We start from the raw sequence: 17880 nt of genomic DNA, 5'->3' as shown, positions 1-17880 counted from the left end.
TAAAATCAAAAATATGTAAGTTGTATTACATTATTTTTCTGTATGTACTCCTGTAAAGTGTGCTTCATGTTTATAACAATTAAATGCTGAGAAATAAATTAGGACATCTTAGAACTTGAATGTACCAGTTCCTCATATGAAATGATACTTTTAGAAATTTTAAACCCAACTGCAATTTTGATGTATCTGTCAATTAATTTATTTTATATGTATATATTATCTGATAAAAAATAATTATAAAACATTAAATAAAATAGAATATTTGATTAATATGAGATATTGAATAAAATATACTTTGGATATATTTATTCATAATAAAACATGATTTACTCATTTAAATATAAAATTATCTGCATTAAAAATTTGTGAAAGAAAAAACTCTAATATACATATTTCAAAAAAAATGTATGTTTGTCTTATTTCAATTTTGATTTCAAAATAAAACTATAAAAACTTATTTTGGATGATTTCAACTTGGCCTAATTGCCAATAAAGTTGTCATTATTTTGTAATGTTAAAGATTAGTATAAATAAAAAATTTAAAAATTTAAATTTTATTACAAACACAGGATGATTCATGTAGAATACCTCTTCATTAACACCATATAATGTTTATATCAAATAAATGCTGAGAAATAAGTTAGGACACCTTAGAGCAGTTGAAGTCAACCTGGTCCCTACCCTAATGGGCAATTTGAGCTTTCGTGATGGTTGGTAGGGGTTTTGTCAGATGCCGAAGCTACTTTCTGTTATCACCACGCCTCTATGACTCACTGACAAAGCAGGTTGTACTGTAACAGTGGCCATCACTCAAGCTAAGCTCATTTTGTGGTGGGGTCACGTTGCCAGATTTAGATTATTTTTTTTTACGTCAAACTGAAAAAAGTAACACTTGGTGCACTGGCTAAAAAATTTCTGTATATTATAAACATATGCAAAATATAAATAAAAAGATAAATTTAACTACATATTTTTACTAAACCACCACTCAAAAATTACGAGTACTTTGCACTTGCGCTAAATTAACTTATTGCGGAACTGGTGGGCGGTTAGAAAATTTTACTACCAACAAAGATACAAAAGTGGGCAGTAGGTATAAAAAGGTTGACTATCCCTGCCTTAGAGCTTAAATGTACTTCATATGAAATGATACTTTTAGAAAATTTAAATCCAATGGCAATTATAAAACATGTGTGATCAAAAGCAGATATCAAAATTTGCTATATAAATATTGCCTTTTCACATCACTACTATATGCATGTGTAATTTGCCATTTTTGATTTAGATGGTATTGAGTGGTACCGATTTTCTTAAAACAAGGCATCTCATGGTTATGACATGTTGCTCTCCTGTATAGGAGTGTGTATGTTCTTGGTGAAAATTGCTGGAATGTTGTTATATGGATGTTCAGTGACTGAGACATACATTCTACAGAAAATGACAATATGTCAATTGGCCAAGAAGTTAAAAAAGGCAAGTTCTATTTTGGATGAACACAGTAAACTTTGATTACTAATGTACAAAGACAATCATGACAGAACAGAAGTTATGTCTTGAATAAATCTTTACATATAAGGAAATCAGGTATTCATACATTTGTAAACAGTCTACCAAGAAGACAAAAATAACAGCCTTAAACTAATTGCAAGAACTAGACAAGGAAAAGAGAATACAGTAGTACTGTTAATGATTCCAGAAATTTGTTCATGATAATCCATGTATAATCTAAATCAAATGGTATACAGATGAAATATTTTTCTATTCTTTAGATATATAAATTCTCAAAATTTGAGAATCTGATCTGACATAAATTTGCATACAATAATGAAACTGTATACATGCTGAAAAAAAAAATCAGCATACAATGCAAAATCACAACTAAAAGGATCATTGGCCCTATGTTTTGCTTACCCATCTTAACCTTCACTGAATTTGTGAAACAGCTGGATAACAATATAACAATACAAGGCTATTTCTAACAGGATGGAGTAAATATGGCACATGGCATAGGAATCTATGACTTAAGCATAGTTTCTTCCAAAACCATCATCTCAAAATCCTGTAGACTTCTCAATCATCAGACTTTATATTTCCAGATTTCAGAGATTTTGAAAGACAATGTATACAAATAAACCTTGCAAAATAGAAACTCTGAAACACCACCAACTAGAGATTGTCAATATTCTAACAAACATTCTGTGGTGAACTGCAGTATATGGATGTTATGGCAACTGTCTTGTGGAGGACAACAGCAGCATTTCAAACACTACATTCACCTTGATTCTGGGGATGTTTCACACTATTTTCATTTCACTTAGTCTATGCATTTATGAATTAGAGGTTTCAATAATTTGAGTGTTCTATATGAATCATCTTGTGTAATAAATTGTTATACTGTACAAACAGAAAATGAATTTTATGTTAATTGGTAAAGCATTTTTTTACTCAAAAGCTTAATGAAAAGCTTAATGAAGCCTTAATGAATGCTTTTTAATCATCATTTTTCTTAAGAACAAATTGAAAAAAAAAATAATAAAATATTATTAATTAATTTTTGTAACAATCACTTGATAATTTTTCTAAATTTTTTTTTTTCAATTTGTTCTTAAGAAAAATGATGATTAAAAAGCATTCATTCAGGAGTAAAACTTGAAGAAATACAATAAATAATTTCCATAAAACATTTGTTGTAATTTTTCAATTTTAATTTCACTTTTTCATTTATTTTTAAATTTCAAAACTTTGATTTCAATTACATATAGTAACGAATTTAATCACAGTGAAATCATAGTAAACATTAATCAAAATCATAACTTTAAAAGTAAATATACTGACCTATGTAGAGTGAGGAACTTTCTTTCTTAACATGATCATCAATGTATGTTATTCCTAGAGTAAAAATTGGTGAGCCTCCACAACCAATCAATATTTGAGCTAGCATAAATATCATTATATACAGTACATTGGAGGACCTGCCTTCAATACATAACTTTGGATCGGTTTCAGCAGCTGGTGGATTCAAAAAGTGGCTAAAAAAATGTATCATGAAAGATTAGGAATCAATATTTTTGTTTAAAAATGTAATAGAGATTTTAATATATATTTAATAAATTTTGTAATACTGCACATCAAAAGTTTATAAATTTAATATAATAATTATGTCAGTTATAATTAATTACTTTCCTCATTCTTAAATCTATATATTTGGGAAAAAAAATTTGAAGAGTTAAATAATATTTTTTATTTTTGTTTTATATTTAAGAAAACAGTTTGTGTAATCTTTCTAAAAGAAAATTTTGTCATAAAATATTTATTTTTTATCTGAGCAAACAGAAAATATCATCAGAAATTAAATTAAAAGTATAGTACCATCTCAGTAATCCAACACACATGGGACTAGAACAGTGTTGGATTAAGAAAATTGCTAGATTATTTAATTCATTTTACTTCCAATAATTATTCAGAAAAAAAACATTTGTTTATTTGCATGATATTAATACATTGTATTAATCAAAAGCATACATAGAATGGCAAGAAAATAATATACAATAACATATAATTGCTTCATAGAGTTTTCAAATCAATCACCAGTTCTAAAAAATTTTCAATTGTCTTCTGCTATTTTGTCATCTGAGCATGCTGCCATCACCAATAATCAGTGTTACCAAGTTAAGGGATTCCCCACTAAATTTAGTGGAAAATTAAAGTGACTGTGGGAAATTTAATGGGGAGGTATAGTATTTTTGATGGGAAATTTAGGGGCAGGTAATCTGTACATTTTCACAGAGGTATGCAACACACTAAAAAACCAGCAAAATCAAAAGACCCCAAAATAAAATTAAAAATTTATTTTTTAAATTAAAACATTCTGTTCCAACTTTTATCTTAGTTTTCTAATTCTATATTGTTTTAATTGAACTTGACAATGCCCATTGTATTGTATATAGATGAAAAGTAAAGGATTTTTGACTTTTCTGGTTTTTGTTAAGTTGTGTGACACTACTTATAGTTCTAATCATTATCTTTGCATATGATTTTGTTTATATTCACACACTATTGCATTTTAAAGGCACTACCTTTTTCAGCAGTCTAAGACGATGAGTAACAATCTGTAATAGTGTGCCAAGCTCAGGATAGATATGTTGCCATGTTTAGTGGAAACTGGAGTTTGACCTAGCTTGTCTATAACTAGGCAACAGTTCACATAATATGGTATTTATAATTTAGCATTTCTTATCAAACAATTCTACTTATAAATATGTATAAATTTACTTTCTGTATTATTTATCTTCAGTTTTAAAGCAAATTTTATATAGAATTAATAATTAAATACATGGGTGCCTTGCACTTCAAACAACTTTAATTTCAAATGTTTACAAATGCAAAATTTGACAAAAATTTGGAGTTTTGAATTGCATATGCAATGAAAAAAATGCATTTGAAGCATAAATGCAATCTGTTGTGTGTCCAAGTGGTCTCTTGCTTTCACCTCATGCTCATATGTTTTCAGTGCTTTTTTATTCTTTTTTGATGATTATTTATACTGTATTGTGTGCTATTGTATTGTGTGCTATTTATCAATTTTTAGCAATTTCTATCTGCAATTTTCTTTGTTAACATCTCTTGGACTCCCCCCTACATTTTGTATCCTTTAGTTCAAATTTCCAAACAGAACTTTTTAAACCACATTTAATATGTTCAAAGTTTAGGAGCATCTTTCTTATATACAATATGAATTTTTTTTACTGTTTGTATGGTGTTACATCCTTTTCAAAACTCTTCAAGCATAATATGCTTAAAATGCTTTTTATCCAAAAACATTATAACTTGATTTTTCAAACAAAATGTGATGTGAAAAGTTTAAAGTAAGCTTCTAAACAAAGAATAAAATCTCACATGATCTATAATATATTATATTTTGTAACTGTTATATTTAAATCACATATCTAAGATGCTGAAATCCACAGTGTGTGACCAGTAAAAGCAAATTTTCATTTTATTATACAGTATTTACATATTTTATTTCTGGCTTGTGTGTTTTAATTTATTATTATGGCATTTAATTGTTATTTTTACCTTAAGTTGTATATTTGCTGTTTTAAGTTTATTGAAATGGGTATTGTTCAGGGTCTGGGAATGGATTATTATACTTTCCATTATTTCCAATGGGAAAATTTGATTTGGACAAACACTAAGAAACCTTTATAATCCGGTAACAAAAAGAAAAATGTTTAATAAAAAAAATCAAACAAACACTTTTGATCTTAATCAAGGTCTGCTTCAGGTTTAGTAAAACCAATGAAATTCCAAAACTGGAACATGTAAAACCGAATGTTTTTGAAATATTATTTTTAAACAGTTGAAACATGTAACACATAAAAAAATTAAAAGGTGAAACTTGGATTTGGACTTTAAACAACCTCCTGGAGTGAATTAAATTTGAAGTATGAGGCATCACTATCACCTTTTGATAATATTTAATTATAGAAATTAATTAATTCTACATAAAATTTTGCTTTTAAACTTATACTCAAAACTGATAAAAATTTTATGAATTAATTCATGTGTTCCAATACATTTTATTTACATGTATATTCTTAATAAAATATTAATTCTTAAATATTTTGTTATAGTCAAACATTAATGAATATGTGATGTAAATTTTTTAGAGGCTATTTAAAAAGGAAAGTATATTAGATCAATCTCAATTATATGCAAACTTAAGGAAAGCATTTGCAGATGCATTGAAGCTATTGATAACAGCATTTTATGTAAGGTCAGTCTAAACAAAATTATGCATATACAAAGGTGCCTAGATGTATAACATCATCACTTTCAGCATCTCCTATAAGTTTCTGTATATTTAAATGTTTCTAGTGAGTATCCTTTGTCTGTATTCATTTGTATCATTTCCTGTGAGTGGAGCCAAATTTGCATGGAACACTCTATATTAAATTTTGGGGGAGAAAATGGATTTTTCCCCCAATCCATTTTCAATTTCTTATTTATTTATTTTTTTTTTACCTAAAAACAAAATACATTACATATTTGCAAGTAATATATTTTTGTACTGCTTTTTAAATTTAATACCTCTTGCCATTATGAGTTTTGCATTCGTGAATAGCTGAATTAAATATTCAAGAAACTGATATTCTATAATAATTGAGCTTGAAACATTTAATTAAATGTAACTCCCAAAGAACTTTTCCTCATTTTGCAATCATCATTTATTTTATTATAATTCATTCCTGTTAAGTTTTCTTAATAGAATTTTCTGTTATAATTCAATTCATTCTTCAGTGTCAATCATTTGTAAATAATTGACTTAGCAATAAATAAATGACTTGGATGTGACATGTTTATCCTATAATATAACTATTAATTTAAAAAGTTTAAATAACTATTTTTCCTACAATTTTACCTAGAATTTGTTGATGGTTCAAATTATAAATAATAAAATTATACTATTGCAGAAAATAATTGCAAATCTAATCAAAAATATATAAATTTCTCAAATGTACAAAATACAAATGTGAATTTTCCTGAATTTTATTTTAATTTTTTACAATAGGTATTCAATATCATTATTATTTTATTTTAAAATTGATTCATATTCATATATTCTTTCTACCCTGTGTGCACTAAGAGAGTGAGGGCATTGGGTTAAGTTTATGAAACCAAAGGGCAGTGGCTCAAAAAAGTTTGGAAATCATTGATTTTGTGGAATAATCAAAACTTTTCTCACCTGGGATGACCTGCAGAAAGTGACTGTACAGAAGCAGTAGCCATATGACATGTGTTCTCATCAAAATAAGAGAGATTTTGCTTTTTCCAATTCAATGAAGATGCAGTTTGGTCAAGAAAATAAGGTAATGCAAAAACCAATGATCCAATACCCATGACAATTATACCTATAAAAAAAATAATCATAATCAATTCATATATATGTAATTTAGTATTTTTATATATTTAAAACAGTTTATAAAATTTGAAACTGCTTAAAATTTCGTCTGAAATATTACCAGATTTTTTAGGTCACATATAAGCTAAAAGTTATTTACTTTAAAATTTAATTAGAGATAAATACAATCATCATTTTATACGAATTTTAATAACAAATTTAATTTTAAATTTACTTTTAAAAACTTCTAGAGAAAAAGATTGATTTGCAGTAGATTTTTCTTAGACATTTATAAAATTTAAAATTAATTCTTGTTATTGCAATTCTTACAAGATGCTGACTCCATCTGCTTCTATACAAACTTTCAAAATTAATTAATTTCTAACTATACATACATACACACAGTCTGGAAGAAAGCTGATGATTGAAATTTCTATAAAACCCTAACCAACCGTCTGGACATATTTAAATTAATATTCCTTCTTAAATTCATTGTTGTTTTTTAAAAAACTTTTCACAAAATTTCTTTTCAAATATTAAAATCTTATCAGGAAAATTTTTTTTAAATTGTTTTTGTTACAATTAGAATGAAATGAGAGAAACCACAATTGAGATATATAAACTAAACAGAATTTTTCTAGATCTTATAAAAGAATCTCATTACAAGTAAGAATATATTAAAAATTCTAATGTTTTTTATTTTAGTTATTGCTTGTTATGACCTTAATCCTTTGTTAGTTAGAAATGTTTTTGGATAAAGAATTAAATAAATGAATAGTTAAAAATTAATTTTGTTCCTCTGTGCAATTATCAAGTGGACACTCAGCTAAACCTAAAAGTATTTTTGTCATGTTAGTAAAATTAAGCTTTTTTTTTTTTCAAGAAAATTAGAAGCTAACATCAAGTCAGGTACCATTAATTATTAAAAAAAAATCATCAATGTAACAGAACTGTGTTTAGTTACAAACATCCAAGTTATATATTTTTAAAGTAATGAACGTTAAAAAAATATTTAACTTATCAAATTTCTAAAATATTTCTTTATAGTAAAACAGATACAATCTATAATTATTCACTAAGCTGTTGAGTTCTATTTTTGGTAGATTTAAGTGTTTGATATAAACAAAAAAATAATCGTGAAAAAATTTCTGATTATGATATTTCAGTTTGGTACTGAATACAGCTTTACATATGATTAAGTTTTTATTGATATTTCTATTGCTGTCTTATATATTTTTGTTTATATATACTGTAATATATATACATAATGTGTTTGTGTTCAATACTAACCTAGAGATAAAACTGATTTTTTATAATGTGAGTTGGAAGGAATTTTTCAGCCCAAATATCTTTCAAAATCAAGGAATATCTTCCTATTTTCAATTAAGAATATGAAAGTATAAAAGATAATTATGCTGAATAATTTCATTAGTTTAGTGCATGAATTCTATGCGAGAATTGGGATTTTATTAGTTAATTAGCATGGGAAATATACAGTAGAGAGTCATTAATCTGAACCCCGGTAATCCGAATCACCGGTTATCTGAATGATTTTCAGTCAGACTGTGTCGTGCTGAATCGAACGTTTTTGATACTAGATTTACTTCTAAAGTATAATTTTCATGTTTTTATATTCTTCAATATATTTATTTTGTTTGTACAAAATAAAGAAATAATTTTTAACGATACAATAGCCTCAATTATTATTATAAAAATTTTCGTTAGGCTTAAAATCGACAAAAATTCAACACAAAGTGACATGCAATGGAGAAAAATTTGAACATTGGACAGGTTAATATATTTTTTTGTACATAATCGGTTATCCGAACAAATCACTAATCCGAACAACCCCAGTCCCCAATTGATTCGGATTAACGACTCTCTACTGTATTTAGTTTTTCAAGTTGTTTACAAAAAAGGAAGATGCACTGTCACATTTTTATGGAAAGAAGGGAAATCAATTTTCCTTCCCAAGTGTTTATTTCCTATCTTACTCAGGTCATCTGGTTTTTGCCCCTCTGCACATCCCATTAGCAACTGTAAATTCTTTTATGCTATTGGTCAGAAATTACGATAAAAAGGGCAATTTTTCTGCCGATCGGGGTAGTCAATAGAAATCAGACCTTGCCATAGAGATGGCAGTTAACAGAAATATGACATTGCCATAGGAGTTCTCCAAAGATTTTCCTTGTGCTCTGAACCCCGAACAAGATTTGTCCAAAGTTCCTGCCTGAACTTCGTTGCTTCACTCATCATCCTCCTCCCAGACTTCGTCTGTCACCGAACACTCCAAAACATTTCACCACCTTTCTCCCGAAGAGAAGACTACTAACTCGATCAGCTATCAAGGTAATATACGTTTGATGTTTGTAAACTCTCTCTCTCATGCTAATAGGTAGGGATTTAGAATCTCCTGATATCTGTATTTTATTTTATTTGTTTTTATTAAATTTTATTTTGTTTAATTTCAAATGGTCTTCATTACTGAGCTCAACACCATGCCAAAGTCTTATCACAGGTCCATGATCCCTCCCTCTCAGAAAACTATCAATTTATTCATTAGCATGTCAGGAAAAACTGACAGGTAGATCTTACGAACTTCCTGTCCCCAAAATCAAATACTACTAAAACCCATCCTAGTGACCCTGCAGGCAGATCTTGCCAATCTGAGGCCAATCAAGAGTAAGAAAACCATTTCTTACCCACTGGATTCCCACATCTACATTCAACATTTTACAGGATAATTCATTTGGATGGAAATAATTTGAAAGATGTGTCGTAATAAACACACTAGTTATATAATACAAATTTTTCCACAATGATGAAATAAGGCATGAGTTTCATAGTATTCTAATAATATAATTAAAATATATCTTAATTCTTAACAATTTCAGCTATTTATTTCTACAAGATCCTTTAATTTCTTAAACTACAATTTTCTTTCTAGTATTTTCTTTTACTAAATCATAAACTAAGAAGCTGTCCTTTTTTCATTATTATTTCAACTTACTTTTGTTTATTTTGAAATAAATGAAAGTTATATTTAAAATGTTTATAAAACTAAGTAATAACCATTTTTGACTGTATTACAAAGCCATAATCAGATTGATTATTTAATAAAATAATTATTATTAAATAAATTTTAATTATTAAAATCCTAATAATCTGATGACCTTTCCTTTATTACTTCAAGGCCTGAAAAAGTTATTTTAACATTTGCTTTTAGTAAAATTTATAATTAAATACTTTTTAAGTCTGTGAATGGATTCTATTCTTTTATACTAAAACTAATCAATCTGATATTTTATTATAGTCAAAAATGTGTTATTTCAATAAAAATTCATTATTAAACAAGAATCTGATATGTTAAACTTGCGTATGTTCTCAAATTTAGAATTAATTTTCATTAATTTTATAATTATTTTTATATTGTTATTGAAATATTGGCTAGATCACTTTAATTTTATTCACTGGGCTGCAATTTTAAAAAATTGTAGACCTATAAATTCCCACTGTTGTCCCTTTATCTACCTTTCCTTAATCTTGAGAACAGTGTTAGACAATGAAATTCAAGATCAGATGTGGAAAGCTTTGGGGGCAGGAAACCCTAATTAACTATATACAAACTACCGATTTGCACTGAAAGCCACGTTATTTCAATTCAAAAATTTTTCCCTGAAAGGAGTTAGATAGATGACCAGCACGACTCCGTTGCTAACAGAAAAGCATGATATACAGGGAAAAGACACTACTGATTTGAGGTGAAAATCATATATTTTAAATTACATAAATTAAAAATATGATTAAAAATTGCAGCACGGCATTGTGACAATGTCACAATAAATAATTGCTTGTTAAAACTTATAAATATTCTTTTAATAAATATCTTTAAAATATTACTAATTTAATGGCCTGGGTTTATGCATATCATTTTAAGATTTGCTTTCAATCTATGTTATTAACTACACTTAAAAAAAAACCAGCAACAAGTTGTGTAACTTTCCCAGCAAAAACATTTAAAATTGCATATGGTGCCATCTGTTTCATTTTATTAAAAAGCTTTTTATATTATTAATTATTATAAAATGGCAGCAGGCTTAATTTTGAAATTAGAGATGAGTTTTCCAAAAAATTGTAAATGCTAATAACGAGTAAAATCATCATTAAGTCCAACTCCATTCAAGATATGACACGTCTCCTCTATCTCCCCACCCCTTAACCTTTAACCACCAAAATCTAATAGTATTAATCCCTTAATACACAAACTTTCCTGCATAATTTCAAAAATTTGACAAAAAGCACAGGAATTATTAAGCTTCAAAGTGGGAGAACAAAAGCATGCCCCCCAAATATTCAGGGAAAAAAATCCCAAATTTTTTACATTTCTCAACATTTCAAGGTCCTGAGTCTTAAAATGTAATAATCTTGAGGATCATATTTTGACTAATCACCATGCTTTCCCTGTATTATAACATCTGGGAAATTAAAAATTCTCATTTTAAATGACATTTATAAAAAATGTTTAAACTTAGAAAGATTTAAAATTCTATAGCAAGTGTGATACATATTAAATTCAAATCTGATTCATTTAATAATTTAAATTATTCTCTGCAATAATGTTAATATAAAAATTTATAATTTAAAGATTCTGGTTTAATATTTAAATTAAAATTTACCTTTGCCTATCCATACAGGAATGTGTCGATGACTTCCAAGATAACTAACAAAAATAATGGTCAACAAATTTCCAATTTCAAATGTGCTAGCAATTGCTCCTGAAGTTCGACTAGAGATATCAAACCTTTTTTCTATTGTAGTAATAACACTGAATAAAATAATTACAGAATATTAATTTTTTAATATTTAATTTATATTGTTATCAAATTAATACTGTTATTCAGTTAATAATAAATTATTTCTCTTCCTATTTGGTCTTTGTAATTTAATTATTTCAAAATTAATTTTGTAATTATTAAATTTTCAGAACTTTTAAATTATTTATCATTAAATATATTTACTTTAAATAGTTTTATTTCTCTTTTCTATTTATTTTCCATTACATTAAATTTATTAATTAGCAAAAATTTATGTCAATATTAAATAATTTGCATTTTCAAGATAACAGAATCTTAATACATACATGTCTATATAAATATATTTGTATAAATATTTATAAATGCAAACCCTACAAATGCATATCTTTCTTTCCACCTTCAAGAAAAATGTACATACATAAGACAAATCAGTCAAACTTGTTAGACTAATAATATTTAAGTATGTTATACTCAGGTTAACAAGGCTAACTTTGATTTTTCAGAAAAGTTCTTCTACTTAAAAAATCAAAATTATGTTTTGTTTGTTTTGAAAATTTTGTTTGTCCAGAAACTATCAAACTTCATTTTCCATCCATCAAAAAGTTATGCCATTCAAAAATGTGTTACTGACATGAATTATTTATATACTTACTTTAAGATGATGAACAAACTGAATATCCTTGAATACTTAACTCCTTGTGTGATAAAAAAAATTTCATATTGCTATTCAAAATATTTATCATTTGTCTTGATAAAATATCTGGATGCTATCTAGATTTATTATACTGTAGAACATGAACTTATATTAACAAATAACAGTGTTAAATAGTAAATATCACTATCTGTGATAGATGCTCTGACATGTTTTTCATCTTAATAATCAGATCATGTTTATGTAAAATGTTTTAAATGTTTATCATTAACACAAATTTATAATACATGTAAACAAATTAAATTTATAAACATATCAAAAAAGTTTGAGTATTCTATATATAACTTTAAAAAATATGAAAAATTTTCAGATATTTCTTATAGAAATGTATGTTCTAAAGTTTACATCAAGTTTTTTTCTTAGTCTCAGGTAAAGAGATTCACATGTTCATTTATTGCCTCACTTTTCACAATTTTGTTATTCAAAATGAAATTTACAAGTGGCACAGTTAATTCTATCTAAACACTTAAAAGTTATTTATTAAAATTTATTTACAATGAATGTAGAGATCAATTTCCATAATCATCCTCAGTAAAAATAAAATCAATAAGAAATAGTCCTAAAAGAAAATTTTTAAATGTATTAATGATTGTGTGTGTTTAAAAAAATGACTGCTGTAATAATTATTAATGTACAAATAAAAACTGGCTTTGATCATATCATGATTTTCACAAATCACATCCTTGATGAAATAGATGTTCTGTGATTTAAAATTTTGTATTGTCTTCTTGTTTTTTTTAATATATAAAATTGATATCAGATAACATCGGATTAATTTTTAATATATGTCTTATTTTGAAAGACTATTAAAACTACATCTCATTTAAAAAAATAAAATTTATTACCATCCAAAAATTTCAGAAAATTTTTCTATATTAAATATGTATTTAGTCTGCATGCAAAGTAATTTTTTAAAAATAAATATTTAATTCATTATTATTCATCAAATTTTTATGTATTATTAAATATGCATATTTAATAAGCTTTTATAATATTTATATAATAATATAAAACATTTTTAAAAACTAAATGTAAATGATCTTATTATATGCTCCATGCATATTTCATGCATATGAAAAATTTAATGATCTTATAATAACTTCACTAATTATATTCAAATATTCAATTTATATATTAAAAATACAAACCTATTGAAGTAACCTGAAGAAAGAGCTTGTTGTAATGTAACTAGCAAGCAAGCAAGGAAAACAAAAACTCGAATACTAGCAAACCGTTGCATACATCTTGGACGGAAAGACAGGATGCCACATTCACGAAAATCTGAATATTCTGAAATAAATATATGTCAATTAATGAAGCAATTAAAAATTTATTTTTCAAGTTTCTTTGATTAAAAACAACTACCTTGTAAATATTAACATATAAATTGCCAAATTAAAAAGAAAAGGTTTAAATATAATCAAATTTTAATGTATAAGCAGTTTAACTAAAACATATTTATAGAAAGTTCCAATATTCATCAATATAATGTCAAATATAATATTTATTGTGAAAGAAAATTTGGATTAGAAAAAAAATTAGAAAAGAATAAAAATTATACAGCTTCAAAAATATATTAAAACAACAATTAATTTATACTTCATTGATCAAAAGGAAAAGTTTATCTAAAAAGTAATTTGTATGCCAATTTATAGTGTTAGTAATATTTAATTTAAAGATGAAAATATATAACCATACAATATACTGAATATTTCCAGATTTTCAGTCTAATAAAATTTGTGATTACAGACAATGATAGGAGGCTATACAGAATCTTAATTTTTAGTAGTTTATTACCACCCTGGCAGTGATTAATAGTGGCTTTACTTGGAAAGAGAACCTGTGACTATCTGGTAATATTACCTCCCCCTTCCAAATCAAGGAGATAGAGGTGTAAGTCCATTTCTTTGGAAGCTGACATGGCACAAGAGGAAATATGAAAAATGTGAAACATACATGCCAGAACTGAAGAAAAAATTAACTATAAAGGTGGGCTCTCAAACAGTCTGGATATTACAGGAACCCCAGATCTTTAAACTGCTGTCACACATTGCTGGAGCAATCACTTTTTAATTGTATAACTTTTGTATTCTTGATAATTTTTTTATATATATGTATTAAATAAATATATTTAAAAGTTTATATAGGTGCAGTTCATAAACTTAGGTAGACTAAAGTATCATAAACATATATAATCATTCATTGCAGATCAAGATGAAAAGAATGGAAAAACTTCACTGGTGGTAGGATGCTATATAGAATCTGATCTAATAGTAATACAGCAATTCCATATTTAGATATAAAATTTAAAGGCTGAATTGAAATAGAAATGCTGTATTGAAATTTTTAAAAAACTTACTTGTAAGGATTACAGAGAAAAGAATGATAGAATTAAAGCATCCTTTATCCACATTTCTATTTATTTTCCTGTAAAGGTGTTTCATTACATCATTTTCATAAAATTCTAATGAGTATTCTACTTCATTCTTGCCATGAAAAAGTTTGTAACCAAATTTGTCCTTTATAAATTTCATATGCTTTCATTGTACAATGTTATCATTTTCCATATCCCATAATGAAGATCCCTTGGTTTGTGTGGACTATACTACAAAAATGCTTGCTTTTGCTCTGTCTTGTAATTTATTTCATCCTATCAAATGGTATATGCATGTATGCTAGACAATCATAGTTAAGAAAAGAAAGAATAGTTAAGAAAACAAAATTCAAAAACTGATAAATTGTGTTTTCTGAGAGTTTTACATTATAAATCAAATATAATATTAGTCTAACCTTAGCATTTATATTATAAAAAAAAATTAATCACAGTATTTAATATGAAAATCATCTACTTTAATAAATAAATAACAAAGATTTGAGTATTTTCAATATGTTCACAAATGTCATCTTCAAGAAGTTAGTTTTGGAACAACGATTTGTTAAATCGTCCAAAGTCTTCACATGCCAAATGGAAATAATTCAAAATATCCAATCAGAATTCCTTTTTGAAGGGCACTAAAAATTAAGATGAAACAGATAAAAAATACATAAATAAAATTAATGAAGCAAATGATGTAAGATTAACCAGAAATCCAGAATGTTCCATGGGTTTGTTTATAGGCTTTAATTGCCTTATAAGCAAGATTTCCCCAAAAAAAAAGCTCTTTAGGATCAGATATACTTTTAAGTATGGTGACATCATTCCAATGTGGGGTATATCCTTCTACTGAAATGTATTTGGCAAGTTCAGTGCTAATGAAATCTTTGTTGAAGAACTCTTAGTGTTCACATAGCTGATTTTTTAATTTGTCTCAATACTGCCCTGAAGTAATAACAAACAGAACTTTGGATAGGTTGAAAGATTAAATTACTATAAATTCCAGAATGTTCTAAGAGTTCACAAGATGTCCTATCTGTAACTACTAATCTTCTTAAAGTAGTCGAAGGTGAAATTGGTAGCAAATATTCATGCTGCCTAAAGAATAACAAGTTTTAAATTAACTTGCAATATAAAATCCAGAAATGAATTGCTTAACTTTCCCAGCAACATTTAAAACTGTGTCTGTTATGATAATTTATTATTAAAAACTTTTTATCATATTTTAACTGGCATGCAGTAACCTGCATGCCGGTTAAAATATGATAAAAATACTAAAATATAAAATTAATCAGATCTAGTTGTTAATTAAACATTAAAGAAAACATTTTTCCAAGTACAATGAAATAATAATAACATAATTTGACTGACTTAAAATCTGGAAGATTTTTTATTTACAAGACAAAACAATTAACAACTTATTGACATTAATATTAGTAGTATTGATAGTTGGTCAGTGTAGCCCACATTAACTAGCTACCCTGACCTTAAAAATAACACCTTCCTCTCAAATTTCACACAAAGCAGATGTTAATGTGTAAGCTGAGATAATTTACAGCCAGTTTCTTAAATTTAATATGTGTATTATTGCATTTTTAAATCAAATAACAATAAAATACACATAAAAAGCACTTTTGGAATTCCAAAGTATGTTACATCATTAGAAAGAAGACAAAATGAAGAAATTGAATATATAATCAAGGTTTTGGATGTAATGCTGACAGTTTCACAGTTTTAAAATAAAAACTTGTTTGTTTTTTAATATGTCCTCTAGAAAAGGATGTATAACCTCACTTAAACTGGCATGTTGGTATTCCCCAGGATAAATTGGCATGTCAGTTTTTACCCTATGAAAATATCTGATTTCCTGGTCTCCCTGGATAGACCAGCATGCCAGTCGTTCCACAAAAATACGATATATTTTAATTATTATAAAATGGCAAAAGGCTTAATTTTGAGGATAGAGATGTGTTTTATAAAAAATTGTAAATGCTAATAAGAAGGAAAATCATCATTATGTCTCATTCTACTCAAGATATGACACATGACTCTCCTTTATCTTCCCACCCCATTGATCTTTAACCACCAAAATTTAATAGCATCATACCCCCAATACACATCCCTCTCTGCAAAATTGCAGTAAATTTCGACAAATCGCAGAAGTTATTAAGCTTCAAAGAGGGTGAACAAAATAGTGCTCCCCCCCACACACACACACCTATATAGACAAAAAAAAAAATCTCAGAATTTTCTGCATTTCTTGATATTTCAAGGTCCCAAGTCCAAAACATAAAAATCCGGGTGTCATTTTTTGACCAATCACCATACTTTCCCTCTGTTATATATAACAGTCAGGAAAGTAATAAGGGATGTAAGATGCACAAAAATTATGGGATGATCTATTGTACTGTACATAGCAATAGAAGGGAACAAGGATCTGTGGACCTTACTATGTATGTATCTGAACTTAGACCCAGAATATCTTGATACTATCACTGTTATCTGGAAGATGTTTAACTCTAACAGGTGTAATGTAGAAGTTAAAAGGTATGCTCTGCATATTAAGGAGCTTATGTCTATATTCTTATAGATTAGTGGTTGATATGAGTTAAAAGGGTTAAAATTTGATGGAGTATTGAACTTATAAAATACATCAAACTCTACACCTTGACCTCTATGAAAAATGTACAAATCTAAAAAAGAAATGATTTTATCAGGTGCCTTAGTCTCTACAGTGAATTTGATAGTGGGGTAAATACTAGATAGCATACAGATGAAATTATTAAAATCAACTGAGTCTTCCCATACTATAAGTATGTCATCAACATACTAGAGGTATTGGATAAATGATATTGATAGGAAAATTGAAATATCCCCTGTTCTAATTGTCTTATAAGTAGTTTTGCCAACACAGAGGACAAAGAGAAACCCATCAAGAGATCTGGTTATTTTAAGTCCCTTTGATACATGAGTGCTTTATATGATTTAATATATCGTTGTTGTTCCAAAGCTATCTTCCTGAAGACATTTTTGAATATGTTGCAAACATGCAAATCTTATTTATTAAAGTGGATAATTT

General features: G+C 26.9%; 1 protein-coding gene across 1 annotated transcript in view; it reads right to left on the bottom strand.

Annotated features, from left to right (window-relative positions):
- Positions 1–17880, bottom strand: part of Oatp30B (Organic anion transporting polypeptide 30B) — an 89189-nt gene that overhangs the window by 30164 nt on the left and 41145 nt on the right. Inside the window, exons 4-7 of the mRNA XM_067282768.1 lie at positions 13576–13717; positions 11578–11726; positions 6746–6911; positions 2836–3029 (exon numbers count right to left, since the gene is read on the bottom strand). Coding sequence (XP_067138869.1) covers positions 2836–3029; positions 6746–6911; positions 11578–11726; positions 13576–13717 — 651 coding nt within the window. The remainder of the gene's footprint in view (positions 1–2835; positions 3030–6745; positions 6912–11577; positions 11727–13575; positions 13718–17880) is intronic.

This window comes from Centruroides vittatus, unplaced genomic scaffold (genome assembly GCF_030686945.1).
Source record: "Centruroides vittatus isolate TY-2023 unplaced genomic scaffold, ASM3068694v2 contig_970, whole genome shotgun sequence".
NCBI lineage: Eukaryota > Metazoa > Arthropoda > Arachnida > Scorpiones > Buthidae > Centruroides > Centruroides vittatus.
This window is presented reverse-complemented; position numbering and strand designations above follow the sequence as displayed.